A 26,034-nucleotide genomic window follows, 5' to 3' on the forward strand; every position below is an offset into this window, starting at 1 on the left:
GTGAGAGGAACTCCCAAATAATCTTAATGTATACGATCAGCAAGTGTGAGCAGTTTTGACTTCATGTTTGTGAGCATGCCCACCTAACTCTCAGCCACTGGGCCTCCTGAGGGAGAGATACAGTGTCTGGCAAGATCCCCAGGCTGGGCAAGTCAGCCCCTACCCCATTGGCTCCAGCTGCCCCATGTGTGGAATGGAGTCTCCCTGCCTTGTAGAGAGTACATGAAGCCCTGTGACTGAGGCACCCAGCTCCAGACACTTCGGCCTCTCTGTGAACCCACCGACCGGCTGAGCTGCGCAGCTGGCATTTGCTGCCAGTCTGTAGAAGCCCAACAGCTTGAGACATTTCCCTTTTTGCTTTGGCCAACAGGAGGTCTCAGCACAGCTCAGCTTGGGTCCTTCTGGAGGGAGTCCCCCCTTTGACCTTTTCTCATGTATACTGTCCCTAGTCCAGATGGCTTATCATTTTCTTTTTTCATCCTCTGTTGTGTATTTTCAGAAACCGCTTCCTGTCCCCTTAAAGTCACAAGTGTCTCTAAACATAAACAAATACAGGCCGGTCTGCCTGAGAGAAGAGCTCTGTGCATTCCCCAGGGCCGGTGGAAGATGACAGCTGGTTCCCTCTGTTCCTGCCAGCCCTGGTCCCTGCCCAAGCCTTTGTTACAGCTCCTCAGAGGCAAACAACAACAAAAAACCCCAGCTCAGTTATGGTCTGCAGCAAGCCCACAGTCATGGCCTTGATGGGTTTCCAGCCAAAAAGACTGTTCTAAGTCCTAACTTGGTGCCTAAATACATACCTGAGGAGGCGGCTTCCAGCGTGGTGGCAGGGCTCAGCTTAGTCAGTTGATCTAGTTGTTGGCAGGGTGTCACTGCGTGCCTTGTAGCTATGCAGGAGCAAAGGGCAATGGGAAGCCAAATAAATCAGTCTGTCCTCTAGGAATATTCATCCACAAGGACCGGACAAAAGGTGGCCATGGCCATTCATGGGCCCTGCCCTCAAGGATGACAGTGGGCTCTGTTGAAGCTGCCATCCCTCTGCACCCCTGCAGTGCAGTAGGGGAAGAAGTGTATATTTCCCCAGCAGACAAGGAAGAGCCTCATCTGGGCCCAGCGCTTGGTAATTGGCAAGAGATGTCCTGTAGTCATGGCTGTCCCCTCCCTGAGACCACCTGTGGTGTCTTCCCATGGTATCAGCTTAAAGAGCTGAGACAAGTATCTCTGTCTGTCTGTCTGTCTGTGTCTGTCTCTCTCTCTCTCTGTCTCTGTCTGTCTCTCTCTCTGTCTGTCTCTGTCTCTCTGTCTCTCTGTCTCTGTCTGTCTCTGTCTCTCTCTCTGTCTCTGTCTCTCTGTCTGTCTGTCTCTCTCTGTCTCTGTCTGTCTCTCTCTCTGTCTGTCTTTCTCTCTCTCTCTCTCTCACACACACACACACACACACAGACACACACAGCCTTTTCCACTTCCTGCTTAACTTAGACCATTTAGGAGTCATGTGGACCCCGTGGAACATATGCCTTGCCATCACGACCTGGGATGCAAAGTGTACAAGGTCAGAAACAATCCCCTCAACATCCTTTCTTGACCCCCTGAGAACTGGCTGAAGCCCCTGTGGAGGAAGTAAATGGAGTGGCAATGAAGCTTAAGGCTCACTTGGTACCAGACCCTTGCAGTGGGGATGGAGACCCAGAAAGACAGCGGGCTGGGGAAAGGTGCTTTGGAATTCTGGCTTGAACAGTAGAAAGGCCCAGAAAGCTCCTTCCTCAGAGAACTGGGCCATACATCCTCTCCTAATCACACCTTAGTCCAGGCTGTGCTTGGGAGAATCTGGGTGACAAAAGAGGCATCTGGGGTCCTTTTCTCAAGTCGGGTTTCCTCCCTCCACATCTTACTCCTTAAACATAGGAAGAGAGCCATGACTCTGGTGGTCTAGAGGTAGCAAGTATCTACCCCCCAACAGCAAGCCCTTTGCTCCAACCTGCCCGGGGCTGGCTGGCCACCGGTCTGAGTAGATCTTGCCATCCTGGGTAATCGTTATAATCCCCATGTCGCCAGCAGGCCCTCAAGTTACTTCACAGTCTGCTGTCCTTATCAGGGTGGCAGGCCCATGGCCAGCAGCTGAATGATAAGTAGTTTGGACACAGCTTCTGATAGAACCTGCAGCTTAGGACAGAGAAGCCCCGGTAGCAGAGAAGGCTCACTGCTAACCCTGTGCACAGAAGTTCTCTGGGATGAGGGGAAGGTGCTGGAGAGAAAGAAGAGATGATGGCTCACCCCTTGCTCCATTTTTCTGAGCCATGTGGAGTTAGTTGCAAAGGGCTTACATTTGTGGAAGTCCAAACAAATCGACCTGCTGAAGAGCAGTCAGTCCCTTTCCCAGGTCACACATAGCCATCGGCAGAGCCAGCGTTAGTGGGCTGACATTCCACAAGCCACCTCCAGAGTACTCGTCTGGATCTTCTAGCTGTGACTGAGGGCCTCCTAGGAGCCTTAGCTGTTCCCTACTAAGGTAGCAAACATCCTTCTGAAGTTGCTCAGTAATCGCTGGCACCAAGGCTCTCGTTAATTTTGGAAGCTTGTCACCCAGGTCGTGCCATTTTGCAGGCTCTGTGGCAAAACCAGCTCCTCAGTGTGGGTGGGGCCTCTGTATACTTTTACTCTCTGTCTTGTATGCTGTTGTAGCCTTACTATAAAGTGGGGTGCAGCCTGGCACCTCACTAGAGAGAGTCAAACACCCAGACTGGGGGGAGGCGGGCGTGATTAGCCAATGGCTTACTAGCAGCAAGGATTGGCTGTCCTTTGGCAGGGTGAGCAGGAGTCACAGGAACCACTGAGTCCCCCTATGGATCTATCAGCAGATGCGGCCCCTTGGTCCCTTGCTGGGCTTTGTCCATCTCTTGCAGACCTTCTCTGAGGCTTTCCTCAATTGCTTTAAACACTCGTGGGGAATCTGGGTACTTAAGGGAGACTTGGAAGTTACTTCCCAGATGAAAACATAGTAGGACCACTATCCCAACAGTCCTGTCACTCACCAGTGCCCATCGGCTTGCCTCTCTTCAAGGTGCCCAGGGTGGTGTCTGAACCTTGCCATACCTTGTGGGCTAGAGCTTCCAATGTAACAGGACTAGACAGCCAACTGTAGGGCCCAGCTTCTCTCCACCCTAGAGCTTCATCATTCGGGCAGACAAGTTCCCAAGAATGGTTTTCCCACTGTTCTTTAGATAAGTTGGCCAGATCCAGGTATGGTAGCCCTTGTCTGCAACCCAGCACTCAAGTCTGAGGCAAGAGGGTTACCAGAAATTCAAGCCATCTTGAGCTGCATTATTAGTTATGAGATAGTCTGGGATACAAAGTTAAGAGCCTCAAAGAAATAAAGATGAGCTGAAGGATACTCACTTGGGAAGTGCTTGCCTTGTGTGCATAAGGACTTGAGTTAGAATTCCCAGAATTTTGGAATTCTACCTACTTGACAAGTTTCATGTCAATGAGAGATCTTACCTCAAAGGACAGTGCTCCTGAGGAAAAATGCCAGAGGCTAGCTGTCCCCTGAACCACACATACATACACAAATACAAAAAGAGAAAAAAAAGACAGCTTTTAGAGAAACTGTCAGGCCCCAGCAGTCTGGTAAGCAGCCCAGTGCTTGGGTGAAGGGGCCCTAAGTGAGCTGGGGATGTAGCCTCAGGACTCAACAGAACCTAATTGCAACCCCAACCTCCCTGCACTCTAGGGAGAAGCCCATAGGCCACTCACGGCAGTGGGGGACCAACCAGTGGCTCCTCTAGCGTCTCAAATCCTTTTAGATTTTGAGGCTGATGTTTGAGCCTTTGTATTCTTTCCCTTGCAGATGGCAGCTCTCCAGAGCCCCTTCTATGGAGATAAGATGAATCTCTTCTCCCTCTGCCAAAAGATTGAGCAGTGTGACTACCCGCCTCTCCCAGGGGAGCACTACTCTGAGAAGGTGAGTGTGCTGGGGGCAGGTCCTGGTGTATTGGGGGGGGGGGTTCTAAAGTGCTTGAAGCTTGTAGATCCAGTACACAGAGATGCCTTGAGACCTATTGCCAGGCCAGGGAAATAGTACCACAGGGGTCAGAGGTAGCCACCCCTGGGCTCACTGGTTGGTCTCCTGCTGTGTTAATAGGCCTGCAACTCTTTATTTTTTTAATTTATTTATGTGTATATATAAGTAGCTGTCTTCAGCCACACCAGAAGAAGGCATCAAATCTCATTACAGATGATGTGAGCCACCATGTGGTTGCTAGGATTTGAACTCAGGACCTCTGGAAGAGCAGTCAGTGCTCTTAACCACTGAGCCATCCCTCCAGCCCAGGCCCATAACTCTTTTGACTTTCATATTTTATGCTGAGTACAGGGGCATTGGACAGTTACTGGCTATGTGAAGCTCATCCTCAGATGCATCATTTTTATAAATGGGTTAAACTATATCTCCCTCATGAATAAACTGTGAAGGACAGCTGGCAGGTCTCATGGCACAGTAGTGACTCAGGCAGGGTACAGGCAGACAGATCCTTCGCTGTCCTTGAGTCTGTTTCCTCATCTATTACATGGGGATAAAACTAGAATCTCCTGTTCTACCACCAAAGTCAAAGTAGCAATTGGAGGTAACAGCTCCATGTCAATGTTTGCTCAACATGTGATGTCTGTTGACAGTGGATGCTAACGGTGAGTCTAAGTCTTCCTGGGGCCACTCTATAGGACCCTAGGCCACTACCTCATAACACATTAAGGCATTGGCTCTTAGCCTGTGGGTCTCAACCCCTTGGGGTTGGGGTGGGGTGTCAAATAACCCTTTCACAGGGATCGAATATCAGATGTCCTGATTACCAGATCTTCATACTATAAATTACAATGAAGTAGCAACGAAATAATCTTATGGTTGGGGGTCAGCACATAAGGAACTGTGTATTAAAGAGATACGGCATTAGGAAGGTTGAAAACCATTGTACCAGGTTAAATCCACCATCCAGATGAGTGGAGGCTTTACAAGGAGCACCTGGTGTACAGGGGCAAAGCTTAGACAGCACCATGGAGGCTCCAAGCCAGTCTCCAGGCTCACTGGCCTCACCTGTGCAGACCGATCCCCGAGGTGGGGAGGCCACGGGGTAGAGAGAATTGAATCACCCTTCTCTTCCACCATCAGCTCTGTGGCTGGAGTTCACACTAGCCATTGGGAAAGTCCCTGTGGTCTGGAGAGCAAGCTGGCAGGAGAGAAGAATGGGTTACATTCTTCACAAAGTTTGTTGCTCACTGGCTTGTTCCTTTCCTTATTTAAACTGGGATTTCTGCACTACCACAAGACATGTGAATGGCTCTGGTCAGCTCTGCGCTCCTGTGTCAGTCTGCCAGTGGGTACCACCCAACCCACTTCAGTTTTTAAGGCAGAAAGGAAGACCCCAGAGCCCTTAGCTTTATCTCCTAGGGAAGCCATTCTATCTCACTAGACATGTCCCTGGCAGGCAGCAGCTCCAGATCCTGCTACTTAGCACAGGGTCTATCTCTAAATATACCCCACTTTTAAAGTTGTGATCATGCTGGATTTTTGGTTTTGTTTTGTTGTTGTTCCTCTTTTGGACTGCTTCTAAGTGATTGCAGGACAGACTTCCATCTTAACCTGGTTTTCAGATTTTCACCTGATGGGTCAGCCATGGTTCCCTTCCAGAAGAAATCACTGTCTGTAGATCATCCTAGACTCCAGATATGCTGCACACACCACCTTCATCAGCTCACGGATTCCCAGTGTTTTACACAGCAAGGGGATCACAAAATGAGCCAGTTAAGGTGCTTCTGAAGTTCAAAACCGACCCCCTTAGCCTGAAGTGGATGCTGCAGCCCCAGGGCCTCTGGAACATGCCTGGGCCCTCCTCAGACTCTACCCTGAATCCCTAGAACTCTCTGGCCAGGACCCCCTCCTCCCCCTTTGCTGGTGACTGTCAGCACCCCCAGCAGCAGGCAGTGAGATAGAAAATGTTGCAGCCAACCCAGCGTTGCACGTTTAAGACCCGGGCTTTTTAAGGTCATTATTTTAATTACCATTAAAATAACTAGCACTCTGGCTATCAGAACTAAAGGGATCAGAGGCTTAAGGTACCCCTCCCCCACCCTGGCGGGCAAAGCCTTCAGTGTCTGGATAATTAAAAGCGTGTCTTTCATGAGCACAATGAAGAGGCCAGGGGGTGTGCAGACTGCAGCCTTGCTGCATGTTAATGCATTTATTATGATCAATAAGCCCTTTCCTTGAGTTTTCTCTGGTTTGGGCTTTTGTGTGACTGACAGCGGACATACATGCACACAGTTAAAAACTGACGATTATTTGAGGGTAAAATTCTCAGGGTCTCAAAGCATCACCTTTGGAACCAGACAGGCCTGTGCATGCATGGGATCTGTGTGACCATGCAACTTAGCCTGAAAAGCATTGTTCACTTGAAAGGGGACAACAGCACCATCTGAGGTGCACTTTAAGATTAACAGAATTATCTTTCCTTGCAGCTTCGGGAACTGGTCAGTACGTGTATCTACCCCGACCCTGATCACCGACCTGACATTGTGTATGTGCACCAGGTAGCTAGACAGATGCATGTCTGGACATCCAGCACCTGAATGCAACACACCTCATCAAAGCCAAATGTCACTTGTCTTACTTGAGTCCTCTCCCCAAGTGGTACCTGGAAGCTCCCACAGCCAAGACCAGAGGACTCTCAGCTGGCTCCTAAAGGCAGCTGCCTCTGCCACTGAGCTGAAAGCAGCTGGGTTATGGTCAAACTCCAAAGTCCTTTCTTTGAACTGTTGCAGACAATCTGAACTGGGCTATTATTAGTGGGGGAAGGGGTTTGGCAGTCATCAAAACCCCTTGTACCTACTGAAATGTGAACCTCTGCCTGGTTGCTTCAGACCTATCCAGGCCCACAGTCAGGAGACTTGAAGGGAGCTGGGTGACTGGTGTGGGCGAGCCTTTGCAAATGGTTACCACCAGTTGGTTTAGTTCTTAGTTCCTTTCTATACAATCAGACTTTGTGCTTTATTTACTCTCTTGTAAAGGGATACAATGGAAATAGTGGTTTAGAGTAGAGATTTTGCTAATATTTTCTCTGCATTTGCCAATTTTATGAGTGAGAGTGAGGAGCATCGGGCATTTCGACATAAATGGCATTTGGGAGATGGGAGGGTCGTCTGCCACCTTTTCAGCCCTGCCTCACACCATCACCACCTGCTGGAATGCTAACTTAAGATCAGTTTGCAGCACTTCATCCATGGGGAAGACAGCAAGAAAATCCCAGAAGCTTTGCTCTCACACTGTTCTTTACAAATTCTGGTTCTGTATCTTCCTAGTGACCTGAGCAAGTTCGTTGGCCTTTCTGAGCCTTCGTTTCCTCATCTGCAAATGGGACTAATAAGTATCTATCTTCCAGGTGGCGGACAGGATTTAAAACAAAAATGTTATTTAGCCATGCCAGCCTAAGCTTGTTATCCGAGCACTCGAGAGGTAGAGGCAGGAGGATAAGAACCCATGGTTGCCCTGAGCAATACAAGAAGTTTGAGACAGGAATGGACTAAATAAGACCCTGTCTCAAAAACAAAACAAACAGTGGTGCAGATCAGCTAGCAATGGCAGGTGAGGCAAAATGTGGCCTGTCACCCTCAGAAAACTCAAGTCGTGGACCAAGCAAGAATTAAAATATTCTGTGTCGTGTGCAGGAAAAGCAAAAATATGTTCATTTATTTTTTGTTCCCAATAGGAGTAACTGTGAAGACTAACTTATAAATGTGAATTTAAGGAAACTTAAGTGTTGGAAGAAACAGTCTGAATTTTGTTCCTCTATGCCAGTGGCTCTCAGTGTGTGTATCGAGATGCCCTTGGTAAACCTGTCTCCAAAAATAATTATGATTCATAACAGAGGCAACATTACAGTTATGAGGTAGCAACCAAAATAATGTTATGGCTGGGAGTCAGCACAACATGAGGAACTGTATTAAAGGGCTGCAGCATTGGAAGGTTGAGAACCACTGGTCTATGCAACACCAAGAAGTACCCACTTGGTGACAGGCCTGTGTGCCTGTGTCTTATCAGGTGATGTTTACCTCACTGCACAAGCAGGCTCTCTGGCTGGCCACACCCTCTGCTCAGGCCCAGCTCTCCGAATTTTAGACAAAATGGGAAGAGTGGCAGCTGAGCAGCTCAGGGGTGGCCCCGACTCCATGTCAATGTCTCAGACTGCAGACCAAACCCAGCACAGCAGCAGCACAGCTTCCTGAGGTGCCTTTAGAAGCAACCAGTCAGGCCCAAACAGTCCAAAATGTTTTTAAGTTCCCCGAATAATTCTGACACTTGTCAGCTGTGCTGCTGCCCTCAATACGTCCACTGCACCCTTTCACGCAGTTTGCACAGGGAATCTGTCCTCCAGTAGCCTGCTCCAGAATGCTCACTCTGGGATACAAGTGACTGCCTCCTGCCCAGCACTAACTCCTCAAAGTTTTCCTGACTCTTGTAAGAAGTGTTTCTGTTCTCTGTCCTTGGTACAAGTCTCTGCAAACCAAAGAACTTAATTTCAGCACTCTACCCACTGCCCATACCCAAGAGAACCATCTGCCCAGTAAAATGGCCCTCGGGATGTGCAGTCTCCACCAGTCACCATCCAAAGAAGAGATGCAATGCTATGTCCCGATTGCTGCAAAACAGCAAACACCAAGCACTGCACTGGTTGTCACAACAATGGCTAGAGTGCAGCTCACCAGTTTCCATCTATCTTTCTAGACCTGAGCATATATAGTCTGAGAATTCAAACTGAAGGTGTGTGTTAGGGGAGAGGGGGGTGGAGTAAGAGTACTAGGGATGTAAATGTAGGGTCTTGTGTGTTCAGGGAAGCGGCCCACTGGGCCACATCACAGCCTGAGACTCCCTGGCCACTGCTTTCCACTTGAGGTACAGGCTGCCTTATATATTGATTCACTGTTAGGACAGATGCCTGGGGTTACCCCCAAATGAAGATGAAGTAAACAAACACAGTTTCAGAGGGCCACACCACTAACACTCCAGAAAGATCTGGAACACAGAAAGGAAAGTGGGGTCAGTTGAAAGCCAAACCCACAGTCCCCACATTACAGCCACTCACGTAAGTTTTTTTTATCTTTTTTAATTGAGCAGTAGCCAAATGCATGTTTTCTGATTGGGGTAGAGTGGGGTGGGGGCAGGGGTGGTGTGTACCCCAAGTCATCCAGAGATATCCAACCACCCACAGCACCATTCACGAAGTATCCATTGTCTGAACAGTCTCTTCTAGCACCTCAATCTCCAAAGGGGTGACTTTCTCAGTGAGGACAGCTGTAGTGCCTTTCTCACACCTGTACCGGCCAAACCTAATGAGAAAAAAGAGCAATTAGACTTCGGCTCAAGTGCCTAACTGAGGTCAGGACAGAGGCATTCTGGCCAGACAGCAGCAGGCTTGTCTGGAGTTCTGACTCCGAGGACTCCACCTCTGTGGCTTCAGGGAGTCAATCTCCCTTCACTTCCAAGTGCTACAAATGGTACACTTGAAAGGGGTATATGTGGGTGTCAAACAATGCTTAAGAAATAATAAGAAAGGCACTGGTTTTCAATTTTCCTTCCACACTCCACCATCCTCAGCAGAACTAGAAGCTATCTGGTCATGTGACTTGAGTCTTCCACTTCCTTAAAACTCACATCCTGTGCATCAAATGTGAGTGGTGTAATGTGGCCGTCTGCCCCACAACTCCAAAAGCACCAGCAATACAGCATAGTCCACAGCCAAGCTCCATGCCCCTCACTTCAGACAGCACTCAAGGACAACTGTCCTTACAGGGCATTGTGGGTTACCACTAGGACATTCCCACCTGACCTGCCTCCTTGGGGCAGGTCTCTGAGCACAAGGTGCTCACCCTGATCCACATGTGCTCTCCTAACTCTCCAGTCCTAAGTCTGCCAAAATGAGGTACCAGACAACTGCCCCTGTCATGTCCTGCTGGAGTGATAGTTCCAGCAAGCTTGTAGCCAACAAATGGATCGAATGCTCCTAAAAATCTGTCCCTTCAAACAGGCACTTGAGCTCTAACTGGGAGCAGAAAGAGGGTACAAGACAGCTCGGGTGGACTTTAGGAGAAGGTGCACTTTTTAAAAACACGTATGTCCTCATTCCCTTAAGTTTAAAAAAACATCTCTTGGACCCCACCTTGCTGGGCCACTGGCAGTTAAGGGTTGTTTTGAGACAATAGCCCAAAAGGCTAACTCATTTGACCGTTGCACTGTCTTTAGGGGAGTGGACACGGAGCCCTTGTACCTTTGGGGTAAGGCTGTTGGTGTTAGCAGCATGCGGAGCAGCAGCCAGGTCCATGATGGTGATAGGCACGGAACAACCGCCAAGCCTTTGCCCTCACCTGTTCTTTCTAGAGAGTTGCCTCAACCAGGCAGCATTTTCATAACCACTAACTAGTCTAAAGGGTTCTAGAGTGTGTGGATACTGGTACCACCCCAAGGCAGATTATTGCATACCTACCTATGTTTAGCCCCTTCCTTATCACCTTGGGTCATCCCTACCCCAAAGGCTAGGATTGGAACCCAGAGCCTCCCACATTCTAGGAACGTGTTCTACCACAAAAACCACATCCCTGGCTCCACAGTGCTACCTTTAGCACAAAGGTTCCTTTTGCAACCATACCCACTTTTCAAGGACAGCTTTTAGAATTCTGTCTGGATGACTATCATGGCCCACATGGAACAGAAGCTCCCCAGTCCTCTGCCCAAAGGATCAGCATCCTTCAGTGGAAGCTGCTTTCCTAAACCAGCCCTGTCCCTTCAAGGCAGCTTCCCTTTTCACCCACCCCAAAGCTGTCTGACACTAAGCTTCCACAATGCCAAGAGCAGCCTACAATACAATGAAGCATTGTTAGCACTGAAGACCCATCCTTTTCTTGTGAATCTAGAGCTGGGGTCTCAGTGGGTATAGAAGCAAGCCTTCTAGAAGTCCCATGCTATAAACCAGAGTGCTCAGGTAGCTGCAACTAAGCTACAGGTACATGCAAGCACCGGTTACCAGGTATTTTGGACCTGGAACATCACCTCACAGCTTAGATCCTGGCTTGCACCACTGAGGTGAGGCATCCATAGACGTAGGCCACAGTTCAGTGGTATGACTGTAGTATAAACAACACTGGTACATACCATGACCACAATTCAGAGGCTTATAGCCACAGGATTAGAACTTTTAGGATGTGTTGGACCAGCCTAAAGAAAAGCTGTGGGCTGGCTACCATGAAACCTAAACACTTCGCAAGATTCCATACAGGGTTTAAGATGCTGAGAAACCACAGGGGGGCGGGGCAAGGTCTCAACTCACTGCAAAGCTCTCTTTTGGAACCATTCCTCCCCTCCTGCCACTACATGGCAGATTAAGACACTTCTTCATGCCTGACCACTACTGGGATCATGAAGTAGCCCTGACTCAAAGGACTGCTATATAAAGCTGCTTTGGAATACTTGGCTTTTCCCAGTGCAGGAAAGCATCCAGAGAGCTCAGTCCAGGTGACATGGAGATGCCAACGGTGACAGGACAGGAAAAATGGCATCCCTTTCACTTACCTGGTCCCTTTCTTGTTGGGCACCGAGTATGGACGAAGAAAGTCCAGCTTGCTCTTGCTGATAACACACAGATCAATGTTGCTTCCAGACCCCAAGTCATTGAAGATGCCAGCTGCAATAGCCTCACTCACCAGCTTCTTCGCTTCTTCCTCCTGAGAAAGCAAAAGGCAGCACCCATTATAAGTTATGCCAATGGAGAATGGTGGCGTGCTCAGCACACATAATAGTTCACAGGTCTGTTTGTTCATGGGTGGTATTAAACCTCCTTAGAGCTGGGCAGTGGTGGCACTTGCCTTTAATCCCAGCAGTTGGGAGGCAGACGGATCTCTGATTTACAGGACAGCCAAGGCTACACAGAGAAACTGTCCTAAACACCCCCTTCCACCTCCCAAGAACGCCAATGGCTTGCTCAAGGCTCTTCGGGTGGTAAGTAGGGGCCTGGACTTTTCAAACCCTTCACGCCCATGCCCTCTTCACTACAGTGTCTTCCATCACATGCTGTCAGTATCTGTCATTTAAAGAGAGACTCAATAAGTTCTTCTAAGGGCTGGGCAGTAATATTTTAAGTTTCAGGACATTCTTATTGTCTGTTACAAGTATTCAATGCCAGCACCTAGCATGTAACAGCCTCAAGACTAGGAATAAACAGGGTGATTATTGGGTGCCAGGTTGAATTTGACTCCTGGACTTAGTTTGCTAAATGATCAAAATATCTTAACATTGACTCCAGAACAGAATCCTCCCATAAAATCAAGGAATAAGATGAACAGATACCAAAAACAAACAAAAAAGGAAAAACAAAACAAAAACTATGGAAACCAACTTTCTGGTAACATAATGGACAAAATCAGCACTGTGAAGTTAAGACAAGCCAATAACAAAACACAATCATAATTCTGGGGAAATCCTGGCAGAGCCAAACTCGAGACCACTTGCCCTAACAGAATTTGTCTGCACCTAACCTATGAGCCTACAAGTTTATTAAAGTGACTTGCTATTTCTCCCCAAAAAGTTCCCCATAAGTTATTTAGTTAAAATAGCCATCATATGCTAAGGGAGACACTAGGACCACAGAGGTCCCAGAACTTCATCCTCTTCACTGGGAGCATCAGTTCCATGTGACAGCTCCAAGGCATGTCCAGGGTCAAAGGCTGAGTAAGAGAGACAACAATGGCTGCCTCAGCAAAGCTTCAAGGAGAGCTGAAGGCAGGCTGTAAACAAAGGCATCCAGGAAACAAGAGCAATGCAGGCAGCAAGGCAGAACTGAACCAGGCTTCTTGGCATGTGCTGCAGCTGCTTCCCAACAACACAGGGTACAGACGCTTGAGCCCTACAAAACACACATCTTGGTAACACCACACCCAACTTTAAGCCCCACACCTGGATTGCCCCAAATTTGGTCTAAAAACCTTGATGGGCAGATTCAAGGCTTCAAGTAGTGAGAAACTCTGAGCCAGGTTTGAATACTAGTGACAGGAGTGCCCTCTACAGACCCAGAGGAGGATAGAGACAGCTCTGCTAGAGTGGAAGGATCTTTACCAAACACCTTTGTGAGAGCAGTGGAGCAAGTTATTCTCCTGTGTATCTGCACAGTTCTGTGAGCATTCACCTCACAGGACCATCTAATAAGAATGCCTGTTTCTGAAAAGTCCCACAAAAGCCTTACCGGAAACAAGCAAAGGTGGTATTACAGAAGATGGTAGTAGATGGAGACTGCTCCCACATAGAAACAAAACCCAATCACCAGCTTAACAAATGCACCCTCATTCCAACTCAGTGTACTAACCAACCTTAGACGTGCATATGCACGCACACTCAGAGTGCCCTGTTGCTCTCCTGCTCAGGGCTTCTGTCTCTTCTTCCCTTCTCTTTTCTCCTTAATGACCGCCATTGTCTCTTCTCATCCCTTTAGCTAGTGCTCTGAGCAAGGCACATGGGACAGAAAAAAATACCCAGCAGGCAGCACTTAGCACCACAGACCTAATTCCCAAGGGAGGATGACATCGAGGGCACGGAAATCTATGGACTGTTGCTGCACGTGCCTGTCTCGTCTATATTCATTCACCTGGGCAGGAGATGCTGGAGTGCAGGTGATTCATACTCTACTTTGTAAACATTTGGACATGGAAGTACATTTTGGCAAAAGCACATTTCAAAAAGTACAAAAATTTTAAATGTATTATGTATAATTTGATCCACTTGTAAAATCACCATGTATACATATGTGTAAAAAGCCTTTACAAATTGAGGAAACGTAGTTTTTTTCTTCACAAAGTGTAGAGAAAATTATTTTTTCAGGAATCCCCCTCTCCTACCCCCACACTTTATGAAATAGAAAACTTCACATTAACTGAATACCTACCGTAATGTGTTAAACACTGAGTCAGGCACAATGATAATCACTAACCAGTTTTACTCCAATCCCCAAGCATCTTCTGCGGCTCATACTAATCAGAATGTATGGCTGAGAGGGAACCCCAAGGTCACACAACTAGCAAACAGTGAATAGTAAAACAGGTTTGTGGCAGCCACAAACTGTATCCGCTAAGAAATAACCTTCTTGGGCTGTGGGCTCATCGGTAATCGGGAACACCAAAGCTGTGTCACTATGAGCCTTAATACCTCGGTTAGGTTTAAGGATGGCAGCTGCCAATTTTCTGTCTGTCAGCTCCTCTGGCAGTCATCTCTATTACAAAGCAGAAGAGCCTTGTGCTTCCCCCAACACCCACAGACTACCTGATGAGGGCCTCTCTATTTTCCACAGGTTGGAGTAATGTTCCCACAATGTCCTGTCAGGAATCAATATCAAGATGAAGGTCTTAGCCAGGCAGTGCCATATACCCTCAGGAAACAGAAGCAGGTAAATCTGAGTTCAGTTTGGTCTACAGAGCAAGTTCCTGGACAGCCAGAGCTACACTGAGAAACTGTCTGAAAACAAAATAAAAGATGAGATGGCCTTACTTCATGTTCTTCTCACCAGTAAACTCTCAAGCACAAGGAAGTTGAAAATGACTGCTGTCTACCCATTACTTACATAGTACTTTCAAGAAGTATTTTCAGAGACCTATTTGAGGAACTGCTTTATACGTAAAATGCTGTCTTGGAACAATGGTACTTTACAAATAGACTTCTAGGTACAGATGGACCTAATATACTACTAGGCATGTCCATGTTTTTTCTCTAGAGTAAAATTTCACAACAAAATAAATTGTTTTTAATATGTGCTACCATTATTTTAGAAAACTATCAAGAACATTTCGGAGAGGTGGGGAAAACATATTTTATCATCTTTGACTCACAGAATATTCAGGAAAAATGTTTCTTCCTCTAGGACTCATTCTTTCTAGCACTGTGTACCTCTCACTTTTCTGGAAGATGTGAGGTGACCTGGGTCCTGAGCAACATTTGCCTGGGACAGGTGCTGCTTAGGGGGCTCTGACCTAGCCCTGCAGACCCTGTACCCCCAGATGGCCTACCCAGGTGCCCTATTCTCCCCCTACTGCGCTGGCATCTTTCTGCTCATGGATTTACACTGCTTATCTCAAGGGAACTTAGAGATTTAGTGTTAGACCAGCAGGGTACATCCAAGTTACTAGAAAAATAGCCCCCCAGGATAAGAGCAGCTTCAAAACACTCATGCAGACCGCCATGACCCCAGTGACAGAAAAACCCGAGGGTCCTGGGTTCAAGGTCATCTGGCAGACGTGGAAGCAGGCAGACAGAACTGCATCTTCAGACTCCCACTTCCTGCTGTGTAGCTAACCGCAAGTAACCACTCCTGTCAGATGTTGTATGATAACAAATTCTACCTCACAGGTTTGCTGCAAAAAGTAAAAATCAAATACAGAAAGTACTTACTATAGTGACTGGTGCACGGCAAATGCTTAATGGCAGGCAGCTTATTTAATAAAGCAAGCCAGAGGATCCCTAGATGCAGTCTACCTTTCATTGCAACTGTGGGTACCAAACCTCATACCTGGAAAGGGTGATGTAGACAAACCTACTGACAAACCTTCACCCAATGCCATGGAGAAGTCCCTGTAATAATTAAACCACACTCCCTAAAAGTTCAGAGAATATAAAAGGAGCACTTCCTGCTTTATGGCTACAAAGACCAAACTAACTGGGAATATCAGTCCCCCGGGCCACCCTGCTTCTTAAATGAGATTACAATAAGAGTGATGTACTGTACTCCAAGTCAGCTGTGACAAGCAGCACTTTATAGAGCTATCTGTTTGTCTCCATCACTGCACCGCACAATGTGTCCCTGGACTCCAATGTGCAGCTCCATTTACCGCTACATGACAAATGGGCAGCACTTGTAAAAGGCACAAAGAGGTCCACGTCGGCCATGTAATGGTCACCACAGCTGTACCCGAGTGCTTGAGGGGACAAAACAGACCCCCAAGTTCATTAAACTGACCAGTAATGGATCTTTCAAAAAGTGCCTTAGGAATCGTACAGAAAAGGCTAAAATAAATAACTCAGCATGGAAGGCTAATCTGAAATGGTGTTTGATAAATTATTTATACCACAGGCGATTGTCTGCATTTAATATTGGAGCTACTAGTAGCATCTTTAAAAGATGATTTATGTGTTGTAACGCTATTAAACTTTATATTGGCCCACAGCTAGCTATAAAGTCTGCTGAGATTTAGAGAATGAGTTTTAAACTGTCACTGCAACATCATAGGAGATGGAGACTGTATTAAATCTTTACTTTAAACCTGTTATCTAGAGAGTTGTGTTTTGTAGACACTCACAAACTGATAGATTACCTCAGCACCGCTACGGTGCAGGTCCAAAGAGCACTGCAGAGAAACTTCTCCATGTTATCCCATCTATAGCTGCAATCCAATTCCTCTTCTCACTAAAGTGATTTTCAGATCAGCAATGTCACCAGAGCCGAGGGTAGAGCTACCAGCCAATGGACACCCTGCACAGTTCAGCCTCAAATTAATCCTGTGTGTGTGTGTGCGTGTGCGTGTGCGTGTGCGTGTGTGTGTGTGTGTGTGTGTGGCGCTAATCATTTGAGACAGTACATTTGTAACTAAATATTTTAGAATTAAAAAGAAACAAAACTGGTTATTTGCAGAAAAATACTGTGTGGTGAGTAGCTAGATTGGAAGAGGTGGGAACGGGATGAAGTGGACACTCACGAAGGGCAGAGCTCGGTCTACTGTTTGTTTACTGGCTAGGAGCACGGTATGCCATTATGTGCACGGGAAAGCACAGGATGATGTTGGTATCTTTCCTCAACTGTTCTCCACACTTGTTTTTAAAAAATCTATTTATTTATACATACATAAATACACACACACACACACACACACACACACACACACACTATTGTTTTGCCTGTGTGCTTGTCTATGTGAGGGCACTGGATCTTAGAGTTACAGACAGCTATGAGCCAGCCACCTCTCTAGTCCATTTCTTTCTTTTCTCTCTCTCTCCCTCTCTCTCTTTTAAAGATAGGGAGGGTTACTTCCTGACTGGTTACACTGGGTCAGCCAGCCCCAGGGATCTGCCTGCCTCAGTGGACCCACTGCACTCAGGTCCTTAAGCTTGTGGGTGTAGCAAGCACTTTACCTACTGTGCCCCTAGTTTCGCTACAGTTTCCTCACAGCACCACAGAAGCATCCCTTCGCCTTCTACCAGGAACTGGAGATAGCTGGCTCTCCTCCTGGGCTTCCTCTGATGATGAAGATGTGAGAAAGTATGGTACCCTAATTCTCACATAGCTTCTTTCTATTCCTTTTTCTATTTGCTAATGATCAACATTTACACTCATTAGTTGCCAAAAACTTGCTCCTTTATTGACAACATATATTTGACTCCTTAGAACCAAATATGAAATGACTGGGCAGATGCTGGTCACAGGACTGAAATTTCAGTAAGGAGGAATGGGATCAAGAGATCGCCTCTATTAAATGGCTACCATAGATAATATATAATAAACATAGAAATGTCTGTGCATGGTGTGAATGCTTTTAGTCCTAGCACTTCTAAGATAGTGATGGAAGAACATCATGAGTTCCAGGATAGTTAGGGTAGACAGTGAGATCCTCCATCTCAGAGGGAAGGAGGGAGAAAGATAAGTCAACCAGACTTTAGTTTATTTAAATAATCCAAATTAATCTTAGAAAACTAATATAGCCTTTCTTTGATTTGGAACAGCCTACTGTTCTACGCTGGAGGTAGGAATCAGTGTTTGACTGCCTACTGAACAGAGGCCCTGAACTCTACCATCCTTAGCACCATCACGAAGTATACAACACACACATACAAGAGTAACACATTCTACTGCTCAGATGATCAAAACCAGAGCAGGTTAAGTCTGGGTGTGATTCGAGTTTGGATTCCAAAAAGAGAAAACCACAATTCCGCGCCACACACCCTTTCCATTTCTGTTTCCCAGTATGTCAGTGTGCAGCATGTGCAACAATCAACTAAAGAACAGTATCAACTTCAAACACACACAGCTTTGTGAGACTCAAAGATGAAGCCACAGGACAGGCCAATACCAACCAGAGAAATTCCAAAACTATACCAGTCTCAACTGGAGATCAGTCAAGGACAATTAACAGCAAGGAAGAAAAGGGCTTGAACATAGTATTTTGTAGCAACCTGCTACTATGCCATTGACGAGGCCTAAAATTTAATTGCTGGTAGGTGAATATAACTTAAAGAGTTCAAAGGAGTATTTAAAAGAGCCCCTTCCCCCAGCAGTAGGCTTTCTGCACAATACTGATACATCCCATGTGTGGCCACATCCTTTTTAGTGGAAGCGCTAACTTCTTTTTCAGACTAGGGTGGGTAGCAAGGTAAAGACATCCAAATTCTGGGTCTGGTTTGTGCTCTGGAGTAAAAAGGCCTGCCCGTGGCACACCTGGAAATCACTGTGTAGAAGCAAAATGCAACCATGCCTTTAGAGTTAATAGTGAGCCAGGAATTTCAGCAGATAACTGCATCTAAGCCTTTGGTAGACCACTGCAGGAGGATGATTAAGTTCAAAGTTGGCCTGGGCTCAGGGAAAAAATTATCTTAAAAAAAAAAAAAAAAAAAAAAAAAAAAAAAAAAAAAAACCCAAACATAGGGGAGCTAAGTGGTTAGGAGTGACTGCTACTCTTGCAAACCACTGACCAATTCATTGCACCCATGTCCGGTCGCCTTGCAACTCCAGCTCCAGGGGATCTAATGGCTCTGGCACCTGTGGGTACTTCGCTCATGTGCAAATACATACATGCATACCATTTAAAATAAACCTTTAAAAAAAAAAAAAACAAAATAAACGAGTAAGTAAAGCAAAGGTGCGATGTGTTTGATTGTAGTGGTGAAAGCTATTCTCTTGGGACAGGTCAGTGTGCTGCCACCTGTGAGTGCAAGAGTGTGCCAGGATGTGGGCAACACAAGTCACCAAGGAAAGCTTGTGGTGAGGGCAGGAGAGATTTTAGGGTTCTTCGAAAGGATGGGAAGGCCCAACTATGCTTTCCCAGATAACCCAAGCAGGGAAACCCTGACCACAGCTACAGCCTTAGAATGTACACAGGCTACAGAGCCACAATGAGCCATTAAGCAAAAATAAAACTCTATAGATAGCCCAATCACTCTCTGAGCTGTAGCTTACAAGAATGGAGACAGTGCCTCATCCATGAGCTATGAGGAAGAATAAAAAAAGAGAGGAATGTCCTAGGTATATGTGTTTACAAATCTATTAGTGAGTTCTAGGGCAGAAGAAAGAAACTGGAGAATTGCTGTGCTAGACACCCATGCTTACCCAGCCCTCCTCTGCTTCTGCAGGTGAGGACACAGGGATGTACACAAAGCTTGGCTAATGCTCCCATAGGCACTCAGCTATGTGTGAAAAGAGCCAAGAATTTGTGCCAAACTAGTGCCTGGCACCACCAAAGTCTCTCTCCCTATCCTACCATTAGGAAAACTGGTGGCGGGCAAGTGGTTTTGCTGGAATCTGTGAAAGTGAATGGAAAGAAAAATACCTAAGCTTCCAGAGGGAAAAGGCCCAAAAGAGATGAGAACATATTGCTTTCCACAAGGAGAGGAAATCAGTGTTCACAGCACAGTGTACACAAATACACATTTCCAAGGCTGCACTGAATCAAATGTAAGGAGAGAAAAAGAGAAGTCTAGGTTTAAAAAGAATATGAGAAATATGCCCAGTAATTCTCAAAATCTATTATCTCTCTCTTGAAATGAAATGGCTAGTTCTAGAGACACACGGAGTTCATGACTGAAAATGGGGAAGAAGGCATGGAGGTTCCACCTTGGGCTAGGGATGCAGTTCAGTAATGGAGTAAGTACAGCTTATGTGAGGCCCTAGGTTCAATCCTCAACACAGAAAGAGGGAAGAAGGGAGGGAAGGCAAAAATGTGCTGAGAAAGGAAACAGAAGACAGGAATTTGCGCTACAGGTCTCAGCAAAGATGCAGGCGCCAATCTGTGGCCAAGTACTAGCATATGTTCAGGGCCAATGTAGGGAGTGTCCTCTACACCATTCTTCCTTCCATAGCCTCAAGGCCTAGGCATGATGGGCAAAAGAACCAAGGTTGGAGAGTGTATCCTTGTTCTAGGAAACAGTCACAAATAAAGCAAATTTCAAGCGATACAAAATTGTTCATGGAATGTGGAGATTGGATCAGCTCCAGATGAACTCATGCCTGAACGCAAGGACATGCTGTGCCAGGGATGAGGTCTGTGCAAAGCCTATTGGGGGGAGCAAGCCCCAAAGAGAAAGAGATAGGTAATCTCACTATGGCAAGAATTCCCAAGAGGCACACTTGACAAAGAAGTTGTGGGTAGTCAGAGGTTCATGGGTCAAGTCATGAAGACTGGGTCAAGTCTTGAGACAGGGTAAAATCAAGCCAGCACAAAGAGCAGAAGTGGTGTATCAGGAGAGCCGGATCCTGGGAGTGAGGAAGATCCTGACTCTTCTCCTGACAGATGCAGGTAGTTCAGTGGAGCTGAATTCTGGAGAACTTCCCACATCACAGTTTCAGCCCTGCTAAGTACTGGGAAATCATACACATTTGACGCTAAGGGCTGATGTGATTAGATGTGTGTTTGCAGAACCTGGGACTGGAAGCAGTGGAGTAGAGACCAAAGCAGAAGAAGGTCCTGGTGAGGGTATCTTGATCCACTGGTAGCAAAAGAGAAAGAAGTGAGCAAGACTGAGTTCAGGAAGGGATAGGAAAGGGTCCCCACCTTGACTTCTAGCATGTCATGGCCACCAAGCACTCCTCTGAATGAATGCAGCCTGCACACAAGGGATCTGTATAACTTCTTGGCAGCTATTTTTTCTGGTGGGATGATGGAAAGACAATAACTGATATAATCCCTACATAATGATAGGCTTCTATAATAGATTTCCTAAAGGGTGTCATCAGAAAGGGACAAAACCAAATTAAGGTAAAAATCACTGAAACATTACTGAACTTACAGGGGAGGATGACAAGTGAAATAACAACAACAAAAATACCATCTGGGCAGGAATCAACTTGTAAATGGCATTTCCCATTTCCTTAAGGACCATGAAAAATGAGTCTGGCCCTGGAGTACCACTAAATGAGGAAACAGGATTGGTTAACTTGGACACAAGAGATGCAAGTGTGTAGAAAGAAGCACCAAGGGGCTATCATAATAGGCCCGAGGACGGTGGGCCTATGTAAGGGCAAGATATGAGGAAGGAAACATAGAAAGGCTTAAGAATGGTAACTGGTGGGATGTGGTGGCATACATCTTTGCTCCCAGGAGACAGAGGAAGAGCTCTGTGAGCTCAAGGCCAACCTGATCTACCTTTCAAGCTCTAGGAGCCAGGGATGCATAGAAAGACTGCTTGCAAAACAAAACAAGAAAGAATGATAACCTGGTAGGGCAGGGAAGAGGGGACTACCTAGAAGGAGCTAACAACCAGGAACCCTGAGGACCAACCTGATAACCTTTTACTCAGACCCCGAGGAAGTCTTCACACAGACTCTCAGTTCCTAGGACAGAGAAGAGATGCTTCTAAAAAGGCACAAAGATGCCAGATGTGATGGCAATCCTCTGTATCCCAGGATTCAAGAGGCGGAGAAAAGAGGTTTGTTCCAAGTTTGAGTCCAGCCTGGTCTGCATAGTTCCAGCCAATCAGGACTATGCAGTGACTCCCCATCTTGAAAGAAAAGAATGAAGAGACGAAGGCAGATAGGAAAGGACAATAAAACTTCTAGAGTCTGGATTTGATGGGCATATTTTAAGAAGTAAAGAGTATGTTTAAGCTTTCTGTTTATAAAATGGGTGTGTGTATGTGACTCTTGGTGACAAGCACCTTTACTACTGAACCATCTCATTTCATCTTGACTTGATGGGAATAAAGACCAAGCACAAAGACAGCCCTGATAATTACTAGCTGTGTGGCCTCCATGGTTTCATCACACAGCAGTTTTAGGTCTTATCTACAAGAGACGCTAACCTAGCATAGCACCTATGGTTTAAAGTGTTGTATGTCCTTTACTTTGTGAATCAGCAATAAAAGAGGCCATCTAACTTTGTTTTCATAAGGTCATTCATTCATTGTAAATCTTAAACAAAATTAAAAGGCAAGGACAAAACTTCCTTTAAAAGTTTTGGGATAAGAGGCTAGAGAGCAAGCTTTTAATACACCTGACTAGCAACTTAAATACCCAGTCTTCTCAAAGTCCCCTTGAAGGGCTGGCTCCAATCCTCATTAGAAATGAACTGCTTTACTACCAGGCCTATGCAGCGTTGCAGGAAAAGCGAAGGTCCAAGGCACAGTCAGGCCTGTTCAAAATGCACACACCCTCCTGCACCAGTCTACAACTCATCTGAGTTTTTTAAAAAGTCCGTTTTCAGGGTATGGCTCAGCAGTTAAGAGCACTGGTTGCTCTTGCAAAGGATCTGGGTTGAGTTCCCAGTACCCACATGACAGCTTTCAACTGTCATTCCAGTTCTGGGGATACAACATATTCTTCTGACTGCTTTGGCCACCAGATACACACGTGTGGTAAAAATGTTGTACATGCAAGCATACACCCATAAACGTGAAATAAAAAAGATTATTTTGGGAGGAGGGGTTAAATTTTTCTGAGACAGAGTTTGCTAGGCAGTTCAGACTATCCTCCTGCCTCAGCTTCCCAAGTGCTGAAAAGGAGTGTTGCTACTATATTCAGCTTTCATCTGAGTTAAAAGTCAATGTATTTGCCAAGAAATCAAAGTCAACAGATCACTCTATCTCTTTTATTTTCTGCTATCACCACAGTTCCAATTTTAGGAAATGATATTTCAATGCTGTAACTACCAGTGTGCTGCGTTCTACAGACACAGTACTCTCTGGAAAGCTAAACTAACCAGGCAGCATTTGTGTGTGTATGTGTGTGTGTGTGTGTGTGTGTGTGTGTGTGTGCGCGCGCACGCATGTTGTTTAGTACAACCTGATATCAGTTTTAGTTTCTGCACAGTTTAGGGCTAGGAAAGAGTGGTATAAATTATCTCACAGAAAACCACAAGTAACATTATCTGTGAAGGTTAAAACTTTAACTACCTTCCTGAGGTATGCTGTTGGGGTCTCATTACAGCTGGTAATCTCACATTCCACCATGCACAACACACTAAGTACCAGCATCTCCCAATTACACTGCCACATAAATCTCAAAGGACATCTGAAAAGTCTACACAGCTCCTGCACCCACTGCTGAAACACAACCACGTCTAATGGAACGTGGCAGCTTCTAAACTTAAATATTCACAGGCAGCATGCAGGGACAGGGCTGCTAAGCTCCAGTACTAGCACGTGGTAGAGAACACATGCTAATTAAAAGGCCATACTAACCCAAAAAATGACCACTCAGACAACTTTAGACACAGTACACCGCTGGAGTTTTGTTTTCTTATTTTCAAATATGCCCAACTTCTAGGACTACAAATGGTAGACCCTCACCAAGTACCTTTGTACAGAATAATCTCCTCTTTGACTGGTGTCCTATTCTTCCACAAACCTCAAGACAAACAACTTTTGTGACATACTGCATGCTCTCTGCAACTGTCTCGAAGTCTCCCGGGGAAATTCCAGCAGTGTATCATCGTTGTATCATCCACTACAACCCCGGCATCTTACCTCTAAAACCTGCCCCCTTGTATGCCAATTTCTTGTGCATTTCTCCACATACTTTCAGTAGTTGTTTGTGAGCCTGTCGATACACTAGATTGTGACTGTCACAGACTTGGATCAACGAACCTTCGTCTGAATACAAACCCAACCTCCTTATTTCTGAAGGACTACTGCCTGTCAACAGCTTACACAGAGAGGCCCTCAGAGACTCCTGTGGACACTCAGCATTTCTTCTGGGGCTGTGAATAATGGTTTATCTTTGCCAAGTTTGCTGTTCAGGAGTTTGAGAGAATGGGTACCCTTTTAACAAGTCTTCACAGTAAACTGCAGGTATGACAGTCACTCTTACCATAATCATTTCACCACTTCTACAACTATTTCATAGTTTACTTCAGCTACCAAACTACCATAACCTGTATAAATTATTTAAAACAAACAAACAAACAAAAAATCAATCACAAAGAACTCCAATCTCCTCTTAAGAACTGCCAATTCCTTAAGAACTGCCAATCACAAATCTCCTCTTAAGAACTGCCAATTCCTTCCAATGTTGGCAACTGTTTGTTCAGGTATTTCAACACATGAAATCTACTAACTTTCCCCATGAGAAGACAGAGATAAAATGAAAGCATTCTTTCCTTTTCCTAGAGATGAAACTTCTCTGACTGTGCAAAATACAGTTTTGTTTTGTTTTTAAATTATCATGTGTTAGTTAGATCAGAAGGTAAAAACAACACAGAAGCAATTTAAAACTTTCTAGGTCATCAAAGCTGACCAATGATATCATCAAACTCAGTTCAGACCCTCTAGGCCTCAGTCTCTATGAATGCTTAAATACCTGTGTGTACCATGCTTGCTTTTTTTTAATGTTAACCAGTATGTATAACATAAACCTACATAGACACTACATTTAAATGTTTAGCCCCCAAATGTTATTTTAAGCATAATTTTTCCACAGAGCCACTTCATTTTTTAAAAAGAAAGGGGAAAAAAGGAGGGGGAATTTCCTATAATTCCTAATCACACTTCAGTGTGTATTAGTGGATGTGTAATGTTGGGTTGCTTTGCACCCACATGCCCAGCACCTCCCCCTTCTTGATATCATACACCACACAAGTATAATAAACCATGTTAATATTTCATACCACTGTGAAATATGCTGGAGTATCAATTCAACATCTGCTGTCTTTAGGGCCCAGGAGTCCCGCAGAGACACTTTCAATTTGTAATTGAGTTCTATGCTGAATTAATCAGCAGTTTATCTTTTTTACTAAAATAACATCTTCACCACTAACCCAGATTTACATTAACAATTTATGCCAAATTACCTGCCAAGGCAAACTTATAGGATTCTATGCTACCATCCAAAAACACTCAGTCCTATGCTTCATCTCTTGTATTTCTTTAATCCATACACAAGAAAAGCAGTAATCCTTTGTTTGAGAGGCTACAAGCTTTTGACCACAGGAAGCTCCTTAGATTTGTAACACAGCCAGATTTTGACACTGGAATCCGTGCTCACACCCACACCCCCAACAGTCACTTGGAAGTAGTTATGATTCACAATTCCTTATGAGCTTCTTTATTCTTCTCCTAAGGAACTTTGATATCCCAAATCTTGGTGTCACCTTAGTACCAGGAAGAAAAAGGAATCATTTTTAAGACCTTAAATTATGTGAGACTCAAGTCAACAGAAGCAACACTATCAGACAAGAAGAGAAGACATAACAACACATAGTATTTAAGCAGAATCATCTTCTTTCTCATTTTACCTACACACGGACGTCAGCAAACACTAGGTACTGCTGCATCTGGCTCCTGCCCTCTGAACACACAGACCCTACACAATAAGCCTTACTTTGCTTGCTGGATTTTTGCCTCATGTGCAGACAACATACTGTGAAATATTTCTCCTACATGGTGCATGTCTCTCTATCTCACAGCTACAGGAAATATGTGAAGCAAAAGCATTTCAAAAGGAGCACCTGCTCCAACGAAATGCATCACAAATAATTACCTATCGTATCGACTGCAGTGTAGAACTCCTCTTTACATCTGCTTCGCTAATGGCTGCACACAAGTCTCCCCTATATTCAGGACGGCCTCTTCCAACAGCACTCCTGGCTCAGCACCATGTGCAGTGTGTTGCACTCAGCTGGCACCATCGAGAATGCTGAGTGATCACATACAGATTCTTTAAGAGTATGAAACTCAGCACAGATTTAGCAGAAAAACTCTTTAAAAGAATTAAGGTCAATGCCTTTGTCGGGTCACTATTTGTAATCATCCTCTAATTATTCCTCAAGGAA

The 26,034-nt window shown here is 45.5% G+C and overlaps 2 protein-coding genes across 2 annotated transcripts in view; one reads left to right on the plus strand and one right to left on the minus strand.

Annotated features, from left to right (window-relative positions):
* Nucleotides 1–7,755, plus strand: part of NEK6 (NIMA related kinase 6) — a 65,615-nt gene extending 57,860 nt beyond the window's left edge. Inside the window, exons 9-10 of the mRNA XM_080927012.1 lie at nt 3,842–3,955; nt 6,502–7,755. Coding sequence (XP_080783138.1) covers nt 3,842–3,955; nt 6,502–6,612 — 225 coding nt within the window. The 3' untranslated portion in view covers nt 6,613–7,755. The remainder of the gene's footprint in view (nt 1–3,841; nt 3,956–6,501) is intronic.
* A 1,380-nt stretch (nt 7,756–9,135) lies between these two features.
* The window catches only part of PSMB7 (proteasome 20S subunit beta 7), a 53,272-nt gene continuing 36,373 nt past the window's right edge, over nt 9,136–26,034 (minus strand). The window contains exons 7-8 of the mRNA XM_080927235.1: nt 11,603–11,754; nt 9,136–9,366 (exon numbers count right to left, since the gene is read on the minus strand). Coding sequence (XP_080783361.1) covers nt 9,255–9,366; nt 11,603–11,754 — 264 coding nt within the window. The 3' untranslated portion in view covers nt 9,136–9,254. The remainder of the gene's footprint in view (nt 9,367–11,602; nt 11,755–26,034) is intronic.

This window comes from Micromys minutus (genome assembly GCF_963924665.1).
Source record: "Micromys minutus genome assembly, chromosome: 13".
Classification (NCBI taxonomy): Eukaryota; Metazoa; Chordata; class Mammalia; order Rodentia; family Muridae; genus Micromys; species Micromys minutus.